The sequence below is a fragment of the Liolophura sinensis genome, chromosome 13 (assembly GCF_032854445.1).
Source record: "Liolophura sinensis isolate JHLJ2023 chromosome 13, CUHK_Ljap_v2, whole genome shotgun sequence".
In the NCBI taxonomy this organism is placed as follows: Eukaryota; Metazoa; Mollusca; class Polyplacophora; order Chitonida; family Chitonidae; genus Liolophura; species Liolophura sinensis.
In genome coordinates, this window is record NC_088307.1 from 2,396,269 (window position 1) to 2,416,507 (window position 20,239).

The window sequence follows — 20,239 nt, forward strand, 5'->3', positions numbered from 1 at the left end:
AAAAATATACAACAGTAAATAAATGCATGTATGTGGAAAGGGAGGCAAATCATAGTATTAAGCGTGGTCAGTAGGTGTAAATACATATATATGTTTCCATGGCTACTACAACCAGCTTACCTTCAGCTTTAACTAGGTCTCCTTCAGAGCCTTATGGGTAAAGAAATGAGCAGATTGATTGATTGAATCAATGAGAGAAATTTTAAAGGTGAGGTCAGACTTCATCAGAGAGCATCACGAGGAAGAGAGAAGAGGTTCTTATGCACCAAGTAACAGTCAACATGCCTGCAGCCTACACTGACCTGTACATATCAATGCCACCAACAACTTCTAGTCATTTCAAATTTTCAGATCAAAATTTTATTTCTGAAACTTTTTTGGTTTTAATACAAGCTTGTTTGTTTCTCTTGTTCATAGAACAATATTAAAAACACTCGAAACATCTATGCTTTTTTTGTTTCCAGTCATTTACTCTGGCATAAAATTTCAACATTAACATCTATATTATTTCTGATACAAACGTACATTTGCTTATTAATTTGGCAAGTCTTAAATTTTTGGGCAGATATTCTAATCTCCAGATAAGGTAGAGGTGAGATTGAGCTAAAAGCAAAATGTTTGGCCCTAAGTAATATGATCCTATGGAAACCTGACAAAATTTCAGGCTTGCATTTACAACCAGAAAAATTCAATTTCAAGCAAGTTTTCTTTTGTATCAAGATGCACATAGCATGAAAAGTTAAATGGCTGAACAAAAAAAAATGAAGGCTAAAAACCGTGTCAAAAAAGCTCCACAGAGAGAGTCAAATGGTTCATACCAGAAAACAAGGAATTGTGAACAACGCCAAGAGAACATTGTAATATCTTAACACACGAGAACCTTGTTGTCCTCAGTCCTTGCCAGTCAGGTTCAAACATCAAACTGGCTGGCTACAGGCAAATTATGCCAACTTGCTGCCCATAAGCTTCAAAACGGCGCAAATCACAAAAGCAGGGTTACATGTATCTCATGGCAACACCTTCCAAAACCAAGGCAATTTATAGGGAGTTAATTTTTCAATGCAATGCCAATGTTCATTATTACAGAAAACATGGTCAAAGCAATCCTTTCTTTATTTTTCATCATTCCAAAGCAACTTTTTCCCTATAACTGCCATTTTAGTTTTTTTTCTACTCATGGTTAAAGAATAGAAATGGGATTAAAAGTTATCAGTATTAGATTGTCTGCAATGGATTTGGAACATTGTTATTCAGAAAACTTTTGAATAACATAGGTTTGAAATTTGTAATGTCAGAGGGTGTAATATGGTATTTTTGAATTTAGAAGCATTACCATAAATCAGGGTTTGAAATCTGCAATGTTAGATGACAGTTTAGCATAAAGAACATTGTTTATACTCTTTAAAAATAAATCCACATTGTCCCATGAGAAAAAGTGTTCAAAAGCAGAGTTTTACACCCTGTAAAGAATGACTGGTAAATAATGTTTTTATATAACATAATAAATAACATAATGACAGATTCTGAAAAACTAAATTAGTTAAGTTTAGCTTGCAGAAAAGTTCTTACCATTTTTGCCGGCCGTTGTGGCATGAACAATGAGGGCATCGACTGTTCCACCCCTAATGTCAGGCCCATCCTCACCCTGAAAATACCAGTTATTCATTTATTTATTTATTCACTTATTTATTTATTCAATGCATACAGGTTTTAAGGTATAATAACATGTATTTGACAGTAAAAAATCACAAGGCTGCAGCTCATTATTACATTTACAGAGGACTTCTGTCCTTCACAAGTCTCAGTCATACATAAGGCAGCATACAAAACAAATGAAAAAGCCTGAAAATTGAATATGACATGTATGGTACTACCAAGTTAAAGTCAAAAACTGAAGAGTTTTAAGTCTTATCTTTTCAAGCTAAGAATCCAAGCACAGTCAAATGATGACTGTATTGAAATTCATTGCATTTTAGCTGATTAACACTAAATTATCTCAGAGCTCATTAAATGAGCAACGTTACCTTCTTTTTGCGAACCATCTGATCGGACACATCAACATCGTCAAGCGGATTTAACTCAGCGAAGTCCGAGTCAGCATCTTTCTGGATGTCAGGCTTTGGTGACGCTGGCTTCCTCTCAGCTGAAGGTTCATCCATATTCGCTGGTGCAGATGACCTTTTGAGGTCATTACCACTACAACATTAGTGAGAGTAAAGGTTTACAAAGCTAAGCACGTTGGACCAGTGATGTAACAAAACTGAATATGTTGGGCCAGTGATGTAACAAAACTGAATATGTTGGGCCGGTGATGTAACAAAACTGAGTATGTTGGACTTGCGATGCAACGTATGTCCCAAATCTGAGAATGTTGTGGTTATGTCGAAAAACATATTTTGTTGTAGTTATATCCTTTATGTATATTCCAGCTGTGGCGTAACAAAAGTGAGTGGATCAGAGCTGTCTCTCACAATGGAGTATGTCGGTGTTACTGATCATCCAGGATATACTCACAAGTCTACTGTCAGTGAGGTTGGCGTCTCTATCAGACTGGAGGCCTTCTCTCTGAGGTCAATATTGAAGTCGTACTGACCAGACGCAGAGGAGTGACTACTACAAGGCAGAGCCTACAACACGATAAAACACAGGGTGTTCAACATTTCTAAACACATACACAGTAAGCACCCATTTGAGTGGTTCTGAATGCAAGAAACGGATATAAGACTGCAACCTATTAACGTTTTGGCTAAAAGGCTCTTTCAAAGATTTCAACAAACAGGACTTGGGCAGATTGGGCTTAGAAGACAACAGAAAACACTGCTTAAGAGAAAACAAACTGGGCTAAAGAGAAAGAAAACAGGTGTTTCACATGTATCGGTAACCTGAGAATATTGGAATTAAATTTAGGTAGCACTGGTTTCAAATCTCCAGAGTCACAAGATTCCCTGAAGAAAGAACGAAATCGAAATCATATCCCAAAATGAGGTCAAGAAAATTTGCAAACTTCACAACAATAAAGATTCACAGTACAAGCTTACTCTCTGCTTTGATGGCAGTGCCGGGGGAGATGCGGAGCTGAAGCCGTCTTCCAGTGAGAACAAGTCTGAGCTTCCTGATGAGAGGTCTGACATGACGCTGATTGTGTTAGAGCGAACCTGTAGCGGTTGAAACAGCTCCTCCTGGTGGCGGTGCCACTGAGACTCGTAGAAGTTGATGGAGTGACGGGGCAGGTATTCCAATGCTGAAGGCTGAGTGTAGGATCCGATTGTCTGCATGTAAGCATGGACTGGAAAGCACGAAAAATAAATCAGTGTCACACAAGGTACACAACATGTGGAAAGGTGTAGGATTCACCTTTTGCTCTGCATAGCTTCCTCTCAACAATAATGCTGGCCGCTGTCATACAAGTGAAATATTCTAAGTATGGTGAAATACTCCGATCAAATAAATAAATAAATAAATAAATAAATAAATAAATGTATGAATGAAATGAAACAAATTTGAATCACATACCACAAAAGTGTACCATATACTACCAATGTTATGAATGGATTACAGTCTCGTGGTCTTCACCACAAACTTGCATCACAACAAAACAACTCACTGTGTCTTTTCTTTGGTGGTAGGGGCGGCGGTCTATTGGGAAGACTCTCCATGCTGGAGTGACTAGTACTGGAGAAGGTCTCTGAACTCGAGTACGTCTCCTGCGAGCTGGTGCGCTGCGTGATGCTACACGTTGTCAGCGACCGGCTGCTCGACATCGAGCTCGTGCGCTGCTCAAACATGCGACCCACCACCACCTTGGTGCCAGGCATGTGGAAAAAAGCATCGGGCAAGTTGTCGTATGTTGATGGGAAGCGCCCGAACTGTCGTTTCTTGTCCGGCAAGAGTGGGGGCTTTTCCTCAATGTTTGTGGTCAGCTGGTTAATTTTGAAGGTCAGCTGATTGATCTGATCAACACACTGTGTCATCCCGGGGATGCGTTCACCTATGGCTGGCATGTTCATGTTGTCATACATCGACAGGCTGGGATCTGACGTCGGCGTAGATCCCGTTGACGACGACGTCACAGATACACTATTAGTCAGACTGCTACCTTTGCTGGACATGCCCAGTAGATCCTCGGTTGACTGGTTCAAACCGGATCCCACACTGCTTGTTGGAGAGCGACTCAGTGGTGATGTGCTGCGTGGCGATTGGCTGAACGTGGCTAAATGACTGGATAATGACCCCATGGCTTGGTCACCTGAGGGACTGGACATACTACTGTGAGGGGACAGTCTGGAAACTTGCTCCATATCTGTGTTTGGTGTGCTTGTCATAAGGTCTGAGCCGCCTTGAGATCGTCGCTTCTGCGGAAGTGGTGGGGGCGCAATCGAGGTCTGCATTACTTCCCCTGAGGAAGGTCGGCCTAAAGACCTGCCAAACAACAAGTAAATAACAGATAAGGTGCTTACTCACGTATGTACAAGTAAAACAAATGAAGTGATGATTATACACACATCAGCTTTGACAGATTTGTACATGTATTTGTGAAACTCAGGAAGCAGAATTTCAATGAAACGGACAGTTGGTAGAGCGTCCGCTTCGGGACCGGTAGATCCAGGATCAATCCTTGATCGAGTCACACCTAAGACTTTAAAAGAGGAAGTTGTAACTTCCTCGCTTGGCGTTCAGCATGAAGGGGATAGTGCAACGACTGGTTGACCCGTATCAGTATAATGGCTCGGGCGGGGCGGCTTGCTTGCCTTCGGTAAGTCATCTCAGTGAGGCAGCACTAAATGAAAGAGCGGTGGAAATCCGTCCTGCAACAAGGAGGCACATTACACGTACATGCACCCTAATGATTCCTTCGTCGTCATATGACTGAAAAATTGTTGAGAACGACGTTAAACCCCACTCACTCAATGAAACGGATACTTAATGTCAGCACTACGCTAAAGCATAAGCCGTTGAGTGAAAGTTAGCACCTAACTCTTATGTACTGTGAAATCTTGGCACATCAGGACTAAAAAAATTGGCGGCCGTCTAAAATGTGAATGTGGATTATACACAAGCACTGTGTTAACAGCCCTACCCTATGTGTAGATTAGGGGAGACTCTCCCCGACGGGAGTGGAGGCTTGGGGGGTGGGGAGCTCTCCTTGTCCGACAGAGTGACGTAGTTATTGTTGATGAGGCTGTCGTTGGAGTGAGACAGTCTGTCGGTGTTGTCATACATCCCCGTGTCCACACTCGTCTCTGCCAGAATCTCACGTTCCCTTGGGGTAAGGGGAATATCGGGCAGGGAGCAGGTCTTGGAGGAGTAACTAGTGTAACATGACAAAGAGAAAACATGAAAACAAGGTATGGACAATTTATATGTAGCATTCTGTGGAAATCTCACAAAGGCGACTAGGGGTAACAGATTTGGGGCAGGTCGGGGGAGAGGGCCTGTCACAATACACAGGATTTGCGTGGATGACAGTTCTATTTTGAGGCTTGTCTACAACCGCATTCAAACGTAAACAAAAACTCATCATGCTTTGTAGGGAGGAAGACAGACGAATAAAAAGAAACAATAGCAAGCATCTGACTTGGTGGTATCTTCAAAATTATTTATTTGATGGGTGTTTTTATGATTGAGGGTTGCCTGGTTTATGAGCAGAGAAAACCCTAGTGCTGGGAGTAACCCACTGCTCTTCTCCAGGTAACTGGAAAACCTCCAGATTTAATGCTGCAGCAAAATAGGTGAAATCTGAATTTAATCCTGCAAACCTCATGGCTCAATGGCCAACATCCTGTGTTGAGAATTGTGATTTAGCCAAGAAAAGCCATCAAGGGCTCAAAATGATATTTTCACCAAAAACCATTGTATCCAAAATGACACCCTGGTACATGTGCAAGAAAAAAGACAACAACTAATATGCTGTTTGCAATATGGAGGATAACAGATAACAACAGAACAGCTTCTACAAGTATGTGAGGAAAGATCAGATCCTGTTCAGAATGATATTCATGTACACCTAACAAGGGGAGATAACTCTAAATTGCATCTGCACTCACCTTTCTTGTAAACTTGCACTGCCATTGCTACCAGGGGAGGTAGGAGCACTTGTTTTTCTAAGTTCTAATTTGTCTATAGATATCTGGGTCAGCTCCTGAAAGAAGATGGAAACAATAAAGGACACTGCCATGATATACCATGTACATATAATTCATCATCTCTGCCTGAGATTAGGAAATAATGTGTCTTGTCAAAAATGATGACCTGTTCTTTTGGCCCTTTACAATTGTACTGCACACGAGACTGTTTACAAGTACACGTAAATAAACCGGAAACAAACACTGATTATTCACTCTTCTCTTTTCATACAGGAATAATACATCATCAGTTATCAAATCAATACCTGAAGAATCATCAACACAAAGCAGGATTAAACAGCAGACCAGGGCCTCAGGTTAAACAGCAGACCAGGGCCTCAGGGAGGAACAGTTTATCCTCATAACCTTATTCTTAACACAGCGGAATTTGTCAAGCAAAACTAAACCTTAACTAATATCGCTCTTGAAATAAAATATTCATCCCAAAACTGCTATTACATAGTGTTCTGGTAGATTACATGCAAGGTCCATTTAAATTCTTGATTCATGAAGCTTGTTGGTCGAGAGAATGAACATGTTAAGAAAACCAAGAAAATATTCAGATCAGACAACATAAAAAAGTGGATTTTCAGTTCTATTTTCATTCCATTTATGGATTTTATTTAGTGTCGGATCCTCCGTAAAACACAAAATAAATGTGGTGTTGAGTAAGTATCATACAAAACAGGATGGAAGGTGATCACTGACCTTGACCCCATCAGACAAGGCTCTGATGACCTCATTTGCATTATCCTTGTTCAGGGCCTTGTCTCCATGGAGAAGGATATCATCTGACCAGCGGATGAAGCGGGCAAGGCTCTGGTACACTTGGTTGTGTCGTGAGATCAGTGTCGAGCTGCCAGAACACACAAGCATTGTCATACAGTTTTCATGGTTAACGTTCATTTAGTTAGTGATTGTATTTGCACTAAAAATTTGTGCCTAAACAGTGCAGTTATGGAAACACAGGCAAATATATGCAAGTTTTTATAAAAGCAATTTGACTTCCCAAGTTGGCTCAAACAGTAAGGTTTTTACACTATAACTATAGATCTGTTAACATTTATTTTATTTAGTCACAATGTCAAGAAGCAGTTTACACAATTAAACAGCTCAATGGTACAAAAACGTTGCTAGTGGTACAAAACCTGCCAGTGGTACAAACTATTGCCAGAAATATAACACCACTGTTGCCAGTGGTACAAAACCATTGCCAAAGATACAATGCTGGTTAAAAGGATACAGAATTGACGCTGACAGTAAAGATAGGACTTTCTGAGCTAAACAATGCAGTATTGGTCACGTCTGAATAAATATACAATACCTAAAATCTGGCTTTATAATAATAGGCTGGACATAACCTGGACATGCCTATCTCTCACACCAGTCGATCAGAATCTATTCTGTATCCCTTTAGGCTAATAATTTTCAGGTTAAAATTTTAGGTCTAAATTACACGCATTACATTTTGCATAAAACTGACAACTTCCCACTGAACTGGAACAGTAGCTCAGTGCGGTTGTACCTGTCCTTACCTTTCCTGATTCATGAAGTAGTTACTTAGCAGGGTGAAGACTTCCATGACGGTGTCGAGGACGATGGTGGCTGAACCGGGGAGAATCTGTAACTTCTCCTTGTCCACCACCTCTTTTATGTAACCCAGGGAGCGGTGAACATTAGCAACCTCATCTTTGAGTTTGTCGATGTCCTGAAACAACCATACCGAACAAAATTTGGTGAGGATAGAAGAAATGATGCTTCAAAACATGAAACTGTGGGACAATTGGAAGACAGCTTGTTAAACTGATTAAACAATTTCTACCTATCATCTCACTGAAATCCATAGACAAATGGCACAAGACCTTGTTCAATGTAAATCTTTCCACAGGATCACAAAGCTTGGCTCTAGGATCATGAAGGTGTCTTAGACTTAAGCCAGATCTAGTCTTTCTGCTATCATTCCAGAAGATTTAAATTTGAATTTAAATGCTTGTTTTCAAGATTCTCACAAAAGTCCAAGATAGCTCTTTGTACTACCATAAAAATTCACAATTTTAGTTCAGTAAACCGTTTTGAAGTCAACACTAAATCTGAGTCCAGTCTATGGCAGCTTCATGGTCTTTGGGCCTGACAGTTTATGTCTACTGTCCATGAAGAATTTGGCTGGATAACAGTCATATGACAGCTCTAGATGAACAGCTTTTCATTCATCCAGATTCATACCAAACTTCTCGACCTAACTACATGTATGCAGGAAATCTCTCTTGTGTCTTGTGAAATTAACTTCTGTCCTGCCATGACACTTAAATAAACTGATCTGTAACCATGGCAATTGGCGAGAAGGACATTTCGCTCAAATATGATTAGAATATCAATGTTCTTGCTCTGCAATGACAACAGTGAGTACTGCCCACTTTCACAAAAAACTTTTGAAAATTATTTTTTGGGTAGCTTTCCATTACAGCACTTTTAAACCACAGACAATGTCATTTACAAAAGAACTAAAAGAAATTCTTTGAAAGTGGCCCCTGGAGCTGTGGGGTAATAATAAGTATTATTTAAATTCCACATAAACAACATTATCATTATGAATTATAATGTGTTCTGGCATCTACTTGGCATTTGAACTATTAAATATAGCTCTATATGCCGCAGACACAAGTGCAGGCTATGGTGGTATGGCATACTGTAGTACCAACTCAAATGTTCGGTGACTGACATTCTTTGAGTTGAAGCTGGCAAGTTTACTACATAAATAGTAAGGAAAATCAATGCACAAATGTACTCAGTACACACATGGGTGACAGATTACTGTGGTATCTCTGACAGATCTGTATGTTCTGACACCCTCACTACACACCTCATCCTTTAGGGTCACAACAGAGTTCCCTCCCCTAATGAAAACCACATGGTCAGAATGATCCCATCACTGTGAGCAGTTTGCACCACAGTAGTTCACTATACACATGTACCTAACAGGATCAGCTGAGACTAACAGCTAGAATGTCAGCAGATAAGCAAAACGGAATGAGTAATGACTTCCTAGCTCAGCACAAGTTCATCCTGTTCAATCTAGGCTCATCCGTTTCACGTGTCATTTCATACTTATCCATACTTAACCGTTAGATTTAATCACAAACCAGCGGGGACGGTCGTATGTACACATGTATAATAAAACTCGTTAAACTTGTGGATATTCGCCATGACCTTTACCTTTAATAACAAGCTGTTACTGCAATGTCCTTCTGAGGTTCTGGATTCAGTCTCAACAAGGGTCCTTCCTAAGCAACTATACAGGTTGTGATAATCTCTATTCTGTTTATTTGATTGGTGTTTTACGCCGTACTCAAGAATAAAGAATATTTTACTCATACAACAGCGGTGGGAGGAGGGAGGAAATGGTGTGGAGCCCAGGGAAACCCACCACCATCCGCAAGCTGCTGCAGACCTATGGCTGGCTATGAAGCCAGCATGAGCTCATAGCAGCTGCACTGGTGAGAAGCTCCTGGGCCATTGCACCATGCTGGCGTGCTAACCCCCTCAGCCACTGAGGCCCAATCTCTACTAATAGTTTTCCACACGTACCGTATGTGAGGACATGGTTTAAGGAGAGTATTTGACTGATTTCTTTTGTTGTGCCTTTTTTTTTTTAGAATCACAAAAAAAAAAATATATATACACACATACATATGCATGGTGGAATTTATTTACCTGCTTGTTTTCTTGTCAAGTTACTCCCTGTTGTTCTCTTAGCTTTCATTTAAATAGTCTTTGGCTAATGTTAGTTTGTTGTAACCAAACAACGTTAAGCGAAGATTTTTGAGATTTGAGATACATGCAGGCCCTTCATACACATAAATACAGTGCATAAGCTACAAGTACCAACGCATCCAGCAAGCTTACATAATAAATTGGTCTGTACTGTCTAAACCCTGAAGACCACAGTGATCAACTCAAATGTCAAACATTCCGGTTTTCTGCACCTATACATGTTCATTACTGTGATTAATGAATGGCGTTAATTACTCATATTAGCAACCCGTTTCTCATCAGGGTGTATCACGCTAATTGATTCTTATTAATTAACCAATCCCGCATTGAAAAACATGCACGTGTTTGTCTCTGTATTACTGTACTAGTCTAGCACGTCAAAGATACATGTACAATGCAGTATATGTATGTATACTCGGTTCTTCAGTGCAATTTATGTACATTTTTGATTTGATTTTGAAGACAAAACTACACTGGTTGGATTGACAAATTTCAGGGCTTCACAAAAAGTATAATACTCCGTCTGGCAGATATATGTGGGCTGTAGCAAGCCTTCAGGTCTTCCAGACTAGTATTTTCATGCTATGTGACAGCCTCAGCCATACAACTCTAGCCAATTACTTTCAACATTGCATTTCTGGGAGTCCCGATGTGTTATCTTCACACCCAGAGAGAATTCAAGCTGAAGGAGCTTATCAGGGTAGGTTCTAATCAAAGCCACAATTCTTCATTCTGACAGATGGCGTCTCCATTTCCTATCAGAGATAACAGAGTTATCTTCCCCTGTCTTCCCGCAGATGGAATCTGTGTCGGACTGTTTGATTGCTGCAGACTTGGATATCTTCCAGGATACCACAAGTATGACCAAACAAAACCAAACGTTTACTGTTTGTCCTAAAAAGAGGGATGAAAGCGGGGTGGGGTAATCTGTGACAAACTGATTGTTTTTGAACTGGCAAGAATTCTTTGCTTCATTCTTTTTTCTTGCTCCTACAATATGAAGTAGGCACACTGTTACAGTGTCTGTAACATGTTACAGGTTACCGTGTTGGTGATACTGGTGAAACAACTGTCAACACAAATCAAAGCACACGGCAAATTGCGGGCCATGTACATGTTTAACCATATGTACACATATACCATATGTACACATATAACCATATGTACACGTATAACCATATGTACAGGTATGAACCATATGTACACGTACAACCATATGTACAGGTATGAACCATATGTACACGTACAACCATATGTACACGTACAACCATATGTACACGTATACCATATGTACACGTATACCATATGTACACATATAACCATATGTACACGTATACCATATGTACAGGTATGAACCATATGTACACATGTATTTCCCTTAAGTTTTCACCTCCAGAATGAGTGTGGTGTGTGTCTTATTTCCCCAAACTTTTCACCTCCAGAACAAGTGTGGTATGTGGTATGTATCTTATTTCCCTAATGTTTTCACCTCCAGAATGAGTGTGGTATGTGGTATGTATCTTATTTCCCTAATGTTTTCACCTCCAGAATGAGTGTGGTATGTGGTATGTATCTTATTTCCTCAAAGTTTTCACCTCCAGAATGAGTGTGGTATGTATCTTATTTCCCTAAAGTCTTCACCTCCAGAATGAGTGTGGTATGTATCTTATTTCCCCCAAAGTTGTCACCTCCAGAATGAGTGTGGTATGTATCTTATTTCCTCAAAGTTTTCACATCCAGAATGAGTGTGGTATGTATCTTATTTCCCCAAACTTTTCACCTCCAGAATGAGTGTAGTATGTATCTTATTTCCCAAAACTTTTCACCTCCAAAATGAGTGTGGTATGTATCTTATTTCCCCAAACTTTTCACCTCAAGAATGAGTGTGGTATGTATCTTTAAAGAAGGCAATTGATCTTAAGAAACTTCATGTAAGACTAAATAAACAGCCCTATGAATCATGTCAATCTCATATTTGATGGGTTTTAAAGAATTTATATCATGGTAAATGTACGTCCGTGCAAATGGCTATAGCAGGAGAGATACAGCATAGCAGGAGAGATACAGCATAGCAGGAGAGATACAGCATAGCAGGAGAGATACAGCATAGCAGGAGAGATACAGCATAGCAGGATTCCTAACCATGGCAACATCTACATCTGATGACAAACTGCATGTCACCGGTTGTGTCCTTTGATACCCCTCCTCCTCCTCCCTTCCACAAAAAAACACCACCAAATAGGACCGTGTGACTTCCTAACCTGATGGGTTTCTCTGCCAGGAGTGTTTAGGTGTAAAGACATTTTAGGGTGGTGTCCATGTAAACACAGTTGTGGTAATGTCAGCTCTAACCAGCACCTCTCAACACAGCCATACATCAACTGTAACACCTGGTCAGTGGTGGGGTGGGGCTGGGAGAGAGAAGGCTGAGTAAACTGAGCTCACCTGGATAGTAATGCTTTCTGGATACCAACTTAAGATGGTTGTGATACAAACATTTCTATCTGTTATTTCTTGAGGCATTTTCCCAAATGAATTAAACAAACAATAAAAAAGTAAAAGGTGCCTTGCATTACTTCCTTACTTTCTGTGTATACTGTCCATGTACCAGTAAGCAGAAACATTCACATAGAAAAGACACAAAGAATAACTTTACCACGTATATATTTCAAACAGACCAAATTAAGTTCTGACAAAACCTGTACACCAAACAAAAACACACACACACACAGTGGTACATGTGAACAACATACCCACAGAGCATGTATGGCACAAACTGCCCCAAAAAGTAACAATGCCTCAAATATGATTTGAACTCTGACCCAGAAGGGTCATAAAAACCCTTAAGTAGTGTTGACTCAGTGCCAAACATTCTGGGAGCTAACAGCATGGATGAGTACAGAAGTCAACCTTGTCAGAATGTTTAACATGCACACTGGCCACCAGATGCTGTTTGGGAGACATGGCCTGAGTTCAAGGGTTGACAGGAGAAGAGGGTGGGAATGTAAACAGGGTGATATGTCACAAAAAAACAGGAGGCAAAACAGGCACTGGGCCACAGAGGGCTAATCAGAGAGCATCTGTAAACATGTCCCTTACCCAGCCAAGCAGATGGTCAGCTCAGCTGTGGGAGTGAGGCACTAAGGCTACACCTAACAGGGATTAAGGGGTAGATACCCTTGTACATATACACTGCACAGTGTACACAGAGATATACAGTTCCCTCATCCACTCATCCTTACTTATCTTTACTCTAACACTTCACAAAGTCCAATTTTCCATTGAGGCACATGTGCATGTGCAAGTTCCAACTGCAAATCATGACCTCCAATTTTGAACATTACTCTACATTATGGTGCTTTTTGTTTATGTTTGTGTAATATGTTTGCGCAACCCTATATACTCACCCACCATAAGAGCCCTACTCATTGAATGTTTTTATGTTTTCATTGAATCACATTCCATATATATCTTTTTTTAAAATTTCCAGTTTAATTTGTATTTAAATGCAAAATTTTATTTAAAAAGTCACAACATCCATTCAACTCTTTTCACGGATGGACGTTTTTCAAAATTTCATTATAACTTACGTGCACCTACCAGAGAGGATATCCTGCTTGTTACAAGCTTGGAGTAAGTTTCAACAAAACACAAGATGAAATCGTAACATTGCATTTCCAAGACCTACAAGTGGATGTTAGTTCAGACGAAAAACTCTTGATTGTGATGTGAATCTTACAAGTCAATGAGTACCTTATGTAGGTTAAGCGTGATGTTGCCTATATTTGTGGGGAGTGGATATTGGGTGGGGGATTCAACATATTGCCCACACACTGCTACAGAAAACCTCTGCACAAGCCAATAAGTTTGTACATGTATATCCCTTGTAGCTCTCTGCATGCTGGTCAATGAGCTAGAGCCCAGACTGCCAGTACAATCAACATGATCAGATGACCATTGGTCAAGGGGTCAGATAACTGATCTGCATGGAAACTTAACCATACCAGATGTCCAGTACATAGCAATAACAGTTCACTAGGAGATAAACAAGCAGAGATAAAGCCCAGTGTTCCAGATGGTCTTGTCCTGTTCCAGATGGTCTGTTGGCACTGTAAAGGTCTGATCTGGACAACTGATACACTGGCTTATGATCATTGGTGGAGAGTAACTTGTACTGTGAACAACATGCCTGTAACTAGGACCCTTGTAAATGAGCCATCACTGAGTTATCTAGTGAGAAGCTTGTATATGGAGAACGTCAACCCTACTTGGTGTAGATCACACCATTTAAAATCTTGTTTTACACAAAAAATAAATCTTTTATGAAGGTGATAGGAGGGTATAAAAAGAAAACTTAAAAATCATGTTATATGTGAAATATCTGGATAATTATCTAAAACTTTTTTAGGCTTGATTAGAAAGCCTTGAAAAACAGGAAATCATAAAAAAAAACATCAAAATAAAAAAATGTCTGGGTTTTCGGTTATATTTTCCCCCATTTTCGGACTTTTTACGGTCAGCTCACCTGTGAAACACCTGGTGTCGCCTAGGCAGACTGCAATGCCAAACCTATTAGTTATAGAAATCAAATACTTCTTGCGAATAAAAAACAAAATTTGTACAAGGAAAGAATCGTATTTACAAGAGCAACAAACCATCTTTAAACACCATAATGATTTTTAATAGCCTCTGCTAAGAATTGAGTTGTATTAAAGTTTATGTATCAAACTAATAAGTCATTAACCATTATTAACAGGTTTACAACATAAAAATTTGATGATTTTTTAAGGGTCCATTGGCAGTTAATACGTTTGAAGGCTGCTGGTCACAGAGGACAAGCCAATCCAAAAAGAATAACGTCTGCATAAAACATTAATTATAACTGTTACAAAGTTGTTTAATCCACCATGACAACGTTGGCCATGTTCGCTATCAGTTGTCTTCACGATACCATTGGCAATGCTCTCCTTCATGTGTTACTTTTTTACCACCAGTAAATGTACATGTACTTCACTGTTTTGTATCTCTAGATTTCACTATGCTTCATTTCTTACCTTCTTATTTCGGTCTTGGGTGTAAACTTGTACAGGTACATCTGTCATTGTTTACAGGTAGGTGTACACACTCAAAACGCATTGAATCAAGACTTCAACTGCTGCACGATTACACATATCCAGTGACACCGACCAGAGTTAGCTATACAATAATTCTCATTACCATACAGTTACTTCCTACTGTGTATAAGAACCAGTTATTTCATGTCGTCATCACTGCTATACAATCTGCAACTTCCTGATTCCATTTCCTCAATAATGAAATGCATGCTCAGGTCTAAAGTCCTATTATGTCTTCAGGGTGCATTATAAAATATTTAACTCCACGAACAGGGAAATTAATCCCCCACTGCTTATGCACGTAATCAACACAAATGGTTCCCACAAATAGATTACACAATGAATCATAACTGCGAAGCACGAAGGAAGCACTCCGCTAACTTTGTAAGTTGTTTTTTTGTTTTCTTCATTTACTGACTAAAACATGGAAGTTGAAGAATAAAATGCAAGTGTTTCTAGAGTCATACCGTAAAGCAAAGTGAGGCAATTAGCTTGCTGCCATTGTCCACATGCAATGTTTCTGGCGGATTTATTCACTAAATATCAACTAAAATGCCTCATTTTTCCCCAGCCACGTTGTTTAACTCTTTCATGCGGACAATTTGAAACCATTATTCATCACAGAGGAGTCCAACCATCATTATATGAGGCCTCCATTAATCATTAGTTCTTAAATCCAAAATTTAACATCATAAGTTAAAGCGATGAGCCAATCTGCTTCATTTTAAACAACTCCATTGATTATACATGCCTAACCTTACAGTACATGTATGAGACATAAACCACAGGCAATGGAAACAAGGCGTAACATGTAAACTCCTAGTACAACTGTCTTCAGGTGAAGCTTAACATTCTAGCCTTAATACTGGTTGTGTAGAGCAGCCTGGCGACACTGGGTACTAACCATGCATGATACTTCTTAAACGCAAGCTGAAAGAGCACATAAACAATATCAATCATCCGAGTGACTTACAAATTATGAATCACATTTGTCTGCTGCAAGATACATGCAAGACAACAACTTGTTTCTCTAATCACACAGGCATTTTAATTCAATGTCTAGACTAGAATATGATGTGTTTATGTGTGTGTGTTAGCAGCATTCTCTCTCCACACTCTATGCATGCTGCCTCCCTCAGGTCTGTTCGCCGTTATGGTTAACACTGAGCTAGCAGGCATTCCAGGACTGATTACAAGTCAGGTGAAGGGATACATCCTGTTAGCTGTGCTCCTGTAACCTTCAGCTCATGTCTGGGACCAGAAAGACTTGTTGGTGGTGCACAGGGAGAAAGGTTAGAGAATCTCACCCTTCATCTGCCTAACTCATTACACCTTGGCAAAAGTTGAACGCAATCTCAACAGGTAGCTACAGGTTAATCTTGGCTGAGTGTGACGTGTTATTCGCCAGAGCAATGGGGTATTTTGTACGTCTTCAGGAGACAGAAGAGCAAGATGAATGCCAGAATTTACGTCTTTGGTATCTAATTTTGGCAAACGGGATCCGGGATGAGTTCAAGGTGCAGTGAAGTGCTGTTTAATTTCAGAATAACTTATCATTCCTTTCCCAAAATACATCTGTATTTCTGTATATTCGGTCTGGGAAGCAATACTGAGTGACAGGTGATGTAAGCTTGTTTTTCTGGGGGAGGGGGCAAATGTATTAGCACATTCATTTAGGGGTTACTGAAGAGTCTTATTTAATAACTCTTGTGAATTTTTCACCTCCTAAATGAATTGAAACCAAGGTATCCACTGATTTTTTTTTATATTCTAAAAAACATACGCTAGGAATGCCATTTTTTCTTTTTGTTTTTTTTTTTTACATCAAAAGCATTAATGTCTTGCTACATGTACATTCCTCATATAATGGACGAGCAAAACCCATATCCAAAGTTTTATTCAGGTCATCTTACATGTAGATCGTCTAATACAACAGGTTGTTTATATATTAAATGTACAGCACCCCAAATATCACAGCCTTTCCCCAACGAGGTTTATTCTGGGACAGACACTAAGCATTCAACTACCTGGAAACTATCTTCAGGTAGAGCCCTTCATCCACCATGAAGGATTCATCTGAAAGTCCTTGAACTTTGAACTAATTGCCAGTTTATTCAGTTCTAAGAGCCACAGGTGAGGATCTCATTAACTGTTTTTAAGGGTTTTTCACACCTAGTTCTTTCACCAGCAAATGAGTTACATCTACGGCTGTGGAGATAAAACATGCCCAGTGTCACACCCCAATGCCACCCATGTTTATGGCTAAATTTGTGCACTGCCTTCCCCTGCCATTTCCGCTTGCTACAAATATACATTAGTTTTTTTTTACTTATGAAAATAGCCATAGTTCTAATGAAGTCTTAAAAATAGCCTCTGTAATGACTTGTTTACAAAAATGTTTCGCAAGAAAACGAATTCCCCAATTTACACAGCTACCACAGAAATGGATGTTTCCCTTCACATCTCAAATTGTCCAACGTTATTTCGGTTTCATCATTAAACAAAGTATTTCAAAGCTGGGAGTTCAAATTACCGTTTCAAAGTACATGACTTAAAATTTCACCCATGGTTATGTTGCACATTTTGTCGGATTCTGAGAGTTCGATTACTGTAAATCTTTAATCTTTTTGACCTCTGAAGCAATTTTTTCTCAGTATTTTCTCAGTAGGCATAAGCCTACAATTACATGTATTATGACAATGGCCCTTAAAAAGACTTTTTTGTATTACTAAAGATGCAACCTTTAAAAATAAACTGTGCAGATTATTTCTCTATACCCCACAGTTCTCTTAGGATGTTTCAAAATAATGGTTGCAGTAGTGGTTGAAAAGGTTGAAGAATGAAGGTAATCACAAATAGACGATTTGATACTCGTTTAAAAGGTACTGGAAAAGTGTATATTTCTGCACCAAAAGCAAGATTTTATGACACTACATGTACTTAGCCTCAAAAATGCAATTTTTGGGTGTAATTTTAAGCCATTTACCGAACAAACAGTGCACACATAATGTCACAGCATTAGGGCAGATAGTAACTTAAATGTACTACCATTCTGAAGGTCTTCTTAACAACATACTTGTAGATCTGGAACTCTTTGTTCACAGCTGGTTTAAGACTTATCACCAGGCTTAACTTTAAATCAAGACTTCAATTTTGTACTTAGCCTAAAAAGAATTTGGCTGCCGAGTTTGACTAACATTTTAAATATAAAATATGACTTAATATCAGTATTAGCTAATATACTTTCGAACAATTTGTAAAACAGGTTTGGCCACAGGTCTTTGTGTCTCTGAGACACCTAATTCTTATGAAATTAACATAGCACACTTAAACGCAGGAATGCTAGGGATAAAATTGGAAACGACACACCGTGATCTTGAAGCACGACTAAATCTTTGATTTACTCGAACAAACTGTCTTTACTTGAAGGGACATACTGTATGTCTGACACATCCAAGTTCTCTCAGAATTCTCCGATCATTGTACCCTAGTGCATGTACATGTATGTACAAACCCCCAAACGGTGACAATTAATGCAGTTCAAATCCCATAACATCTGTCATCCAACACCTCACCTCTTCCTGTACAAATGTCAAAGTGGGCCTTCTGCTGGATGTAGATTTGCTTGTGTAACACACGCATTACTCTTACATAATTAAGAGCACAAATACCACTAAGCATTTCATGAGCACATCTAGATCTCGGTACCCTTGGCGTCCCCTTGTTTTAGGGACTCTGAGGCCAGTTCAAAAACATACTACAAAGTACGCAGAGTAAAGGACACTTTAGTTTGGACTAAATTTAATACCAGGCTTAAGTGTTAATAAACTTATGAACAACTGGGCCCAAACTACTCAGCTGTCTTGTGAAACCAGCAATAATACCACTTGCCATGATTATGATGAACGTTTTTACACACCAACAACATGGACGCCGCCTTTAACGCCATTTGAAACACCATTATAACAACAGTACATGACAGAACACCAAGGATATCATGTCACAGGTTGATGGTTTCCATATACATCTGGTATTCATCCTTTCATCATACAAGTCCATGTACAAGCATATACATGCACACATATGTTTATACCTTTCTCCTATTAGGGACTACAGGCCTTATTATAGGACTTCACATGATATATGTATGTTTATACCTTCCTCTTATTAGGGACTACAGTCCTTATTATAGGACTTCACATGATACATGTACACATATGTTTATACCTTCCTCTTATTAGGGACTACAGTCCTTATTATAGGACTTCACATGATACATGTACACATATGTTTATACCTTCCTCTTATTAGGGACTACAGTCCGTATTATAGGACTTCACATGGTATATGTATGTTTATACCTTCCTCTTATTAGGGACTACAGTCCTTATTATAGGACTTCACATGATACATGTACACATATGTTTATACCTTCCTCTTATTAGGGACTACAGTCCGTATTATAGGACTTCACATGGTATATGTATGTTTATACCTTCCTCATATTAGAGACTACAGACCTTATTATAGGACTTCACATGATACATGTACATGCGCATATATGTTTATACCTTCCTCATATTAGGGACTACAGACCTTATTACAGGACTTCACATGATGTGAATACTGATTTAACTGATTTGACTTTTATCACAGCCAGTATTCAATGCCTTTTCACCATTACCACACTGAGTCAGGTTTATGGGTGGGAGTTCAGATCGAACAAGACTATGAATGTCGATGTCAAATGGCCATGAACACAGAAAAAAAAATACTACTAAAAACACTCTTATCCCATTTTTTGAGGAGGCAAAAAAAAAACAAACAGAAAAGAAAAAAAATCATGGTCTTACCTCTTTTTTCTGCGGAGGTGTAAACCTTTCTTGTGTTTTCAATCCCATATTGTCACAATATGTATCTGTACAAGTACATATATATCCAGTTATCCAGTGTGTGTTTTCGTCTATATATCCACTAAACTCTTTTAGCACACTTCATAAACACTGCACTCTGGTGGAGTTACATGTAAATCTCAATTATATACGACGATGATGTAAGTTTTCAATGGACATGATACCAACAACACAAACAGGAAGGCCAATAAATAATTATCTTGGTGAGCTGTTACAACATCCGTTCTGGTCTGCCACAGGTCCGGACAGTCCTTCTATATCACAGTCACACACATGTAATAAAACATGTGGGTTTATAGGACTGTGTGAGGACTAAGTC

The 20,239-nt window shown here is 39.2% G+C and overlaps 1 protein-coding gene across 4 annotated transcripts in view; it reads right to left on the minus strand.

Annotated features, from left to right (window-relative positions):
* The window catches only part of LOC135481095 (rap guanine nucleotide exchange factor 1-like), a 97,060-nt gene that overhangs the window by 15,196 nt on the left and 61,625 nt on the right, over positions 1-20,239 (minus strand). For 2 of the 4 annotated variants that reach the window (XM_064761029.1, XM_064761027.1), the window contains exons 3-12: positions 7,658-7,830; positions 6,831-6,978; positions 6,045-6,139; positions 5,078-5,308; positions 3,605-4,419; positions 3,039-3,286; positions 2,515-2,627; positions 2,025-2,196; positions 1,570-1,645; positions 121-150 (exon numbers count right to left, since the gene is read on the minus strand). In XM_064761029.1, coding sequence (XP_064617099.1) covers positions 121-150; positions 1,570-1,645; positions 2,025-2,196; positions 2,515-2,627; positions 3,039-3,286; positions 3,605-4,419; positions 5,078-5,308; positions 6,045-6,139; positions 6,831-6,978; positions 7,658-7,830 — 2,101 coding nt within the window. Of the gene's footprint in view, positions 1-120; positions 151-1,569; positions 1,646-2,024; positions 2,197-2,514; positions 2,628-3,038; positions 3,287-3,604; positions 4,420-5,077; positions 5,309-6,044; positions 6,140-6,830; positions 6,979-7,657; positions 7,831-19,860; positions 20,054-20,239 lie in introns of those variants that run through there. The other 2 variants (XM_064761030.1, XM_064761028.1) reach the window with 2 other exon arrangements.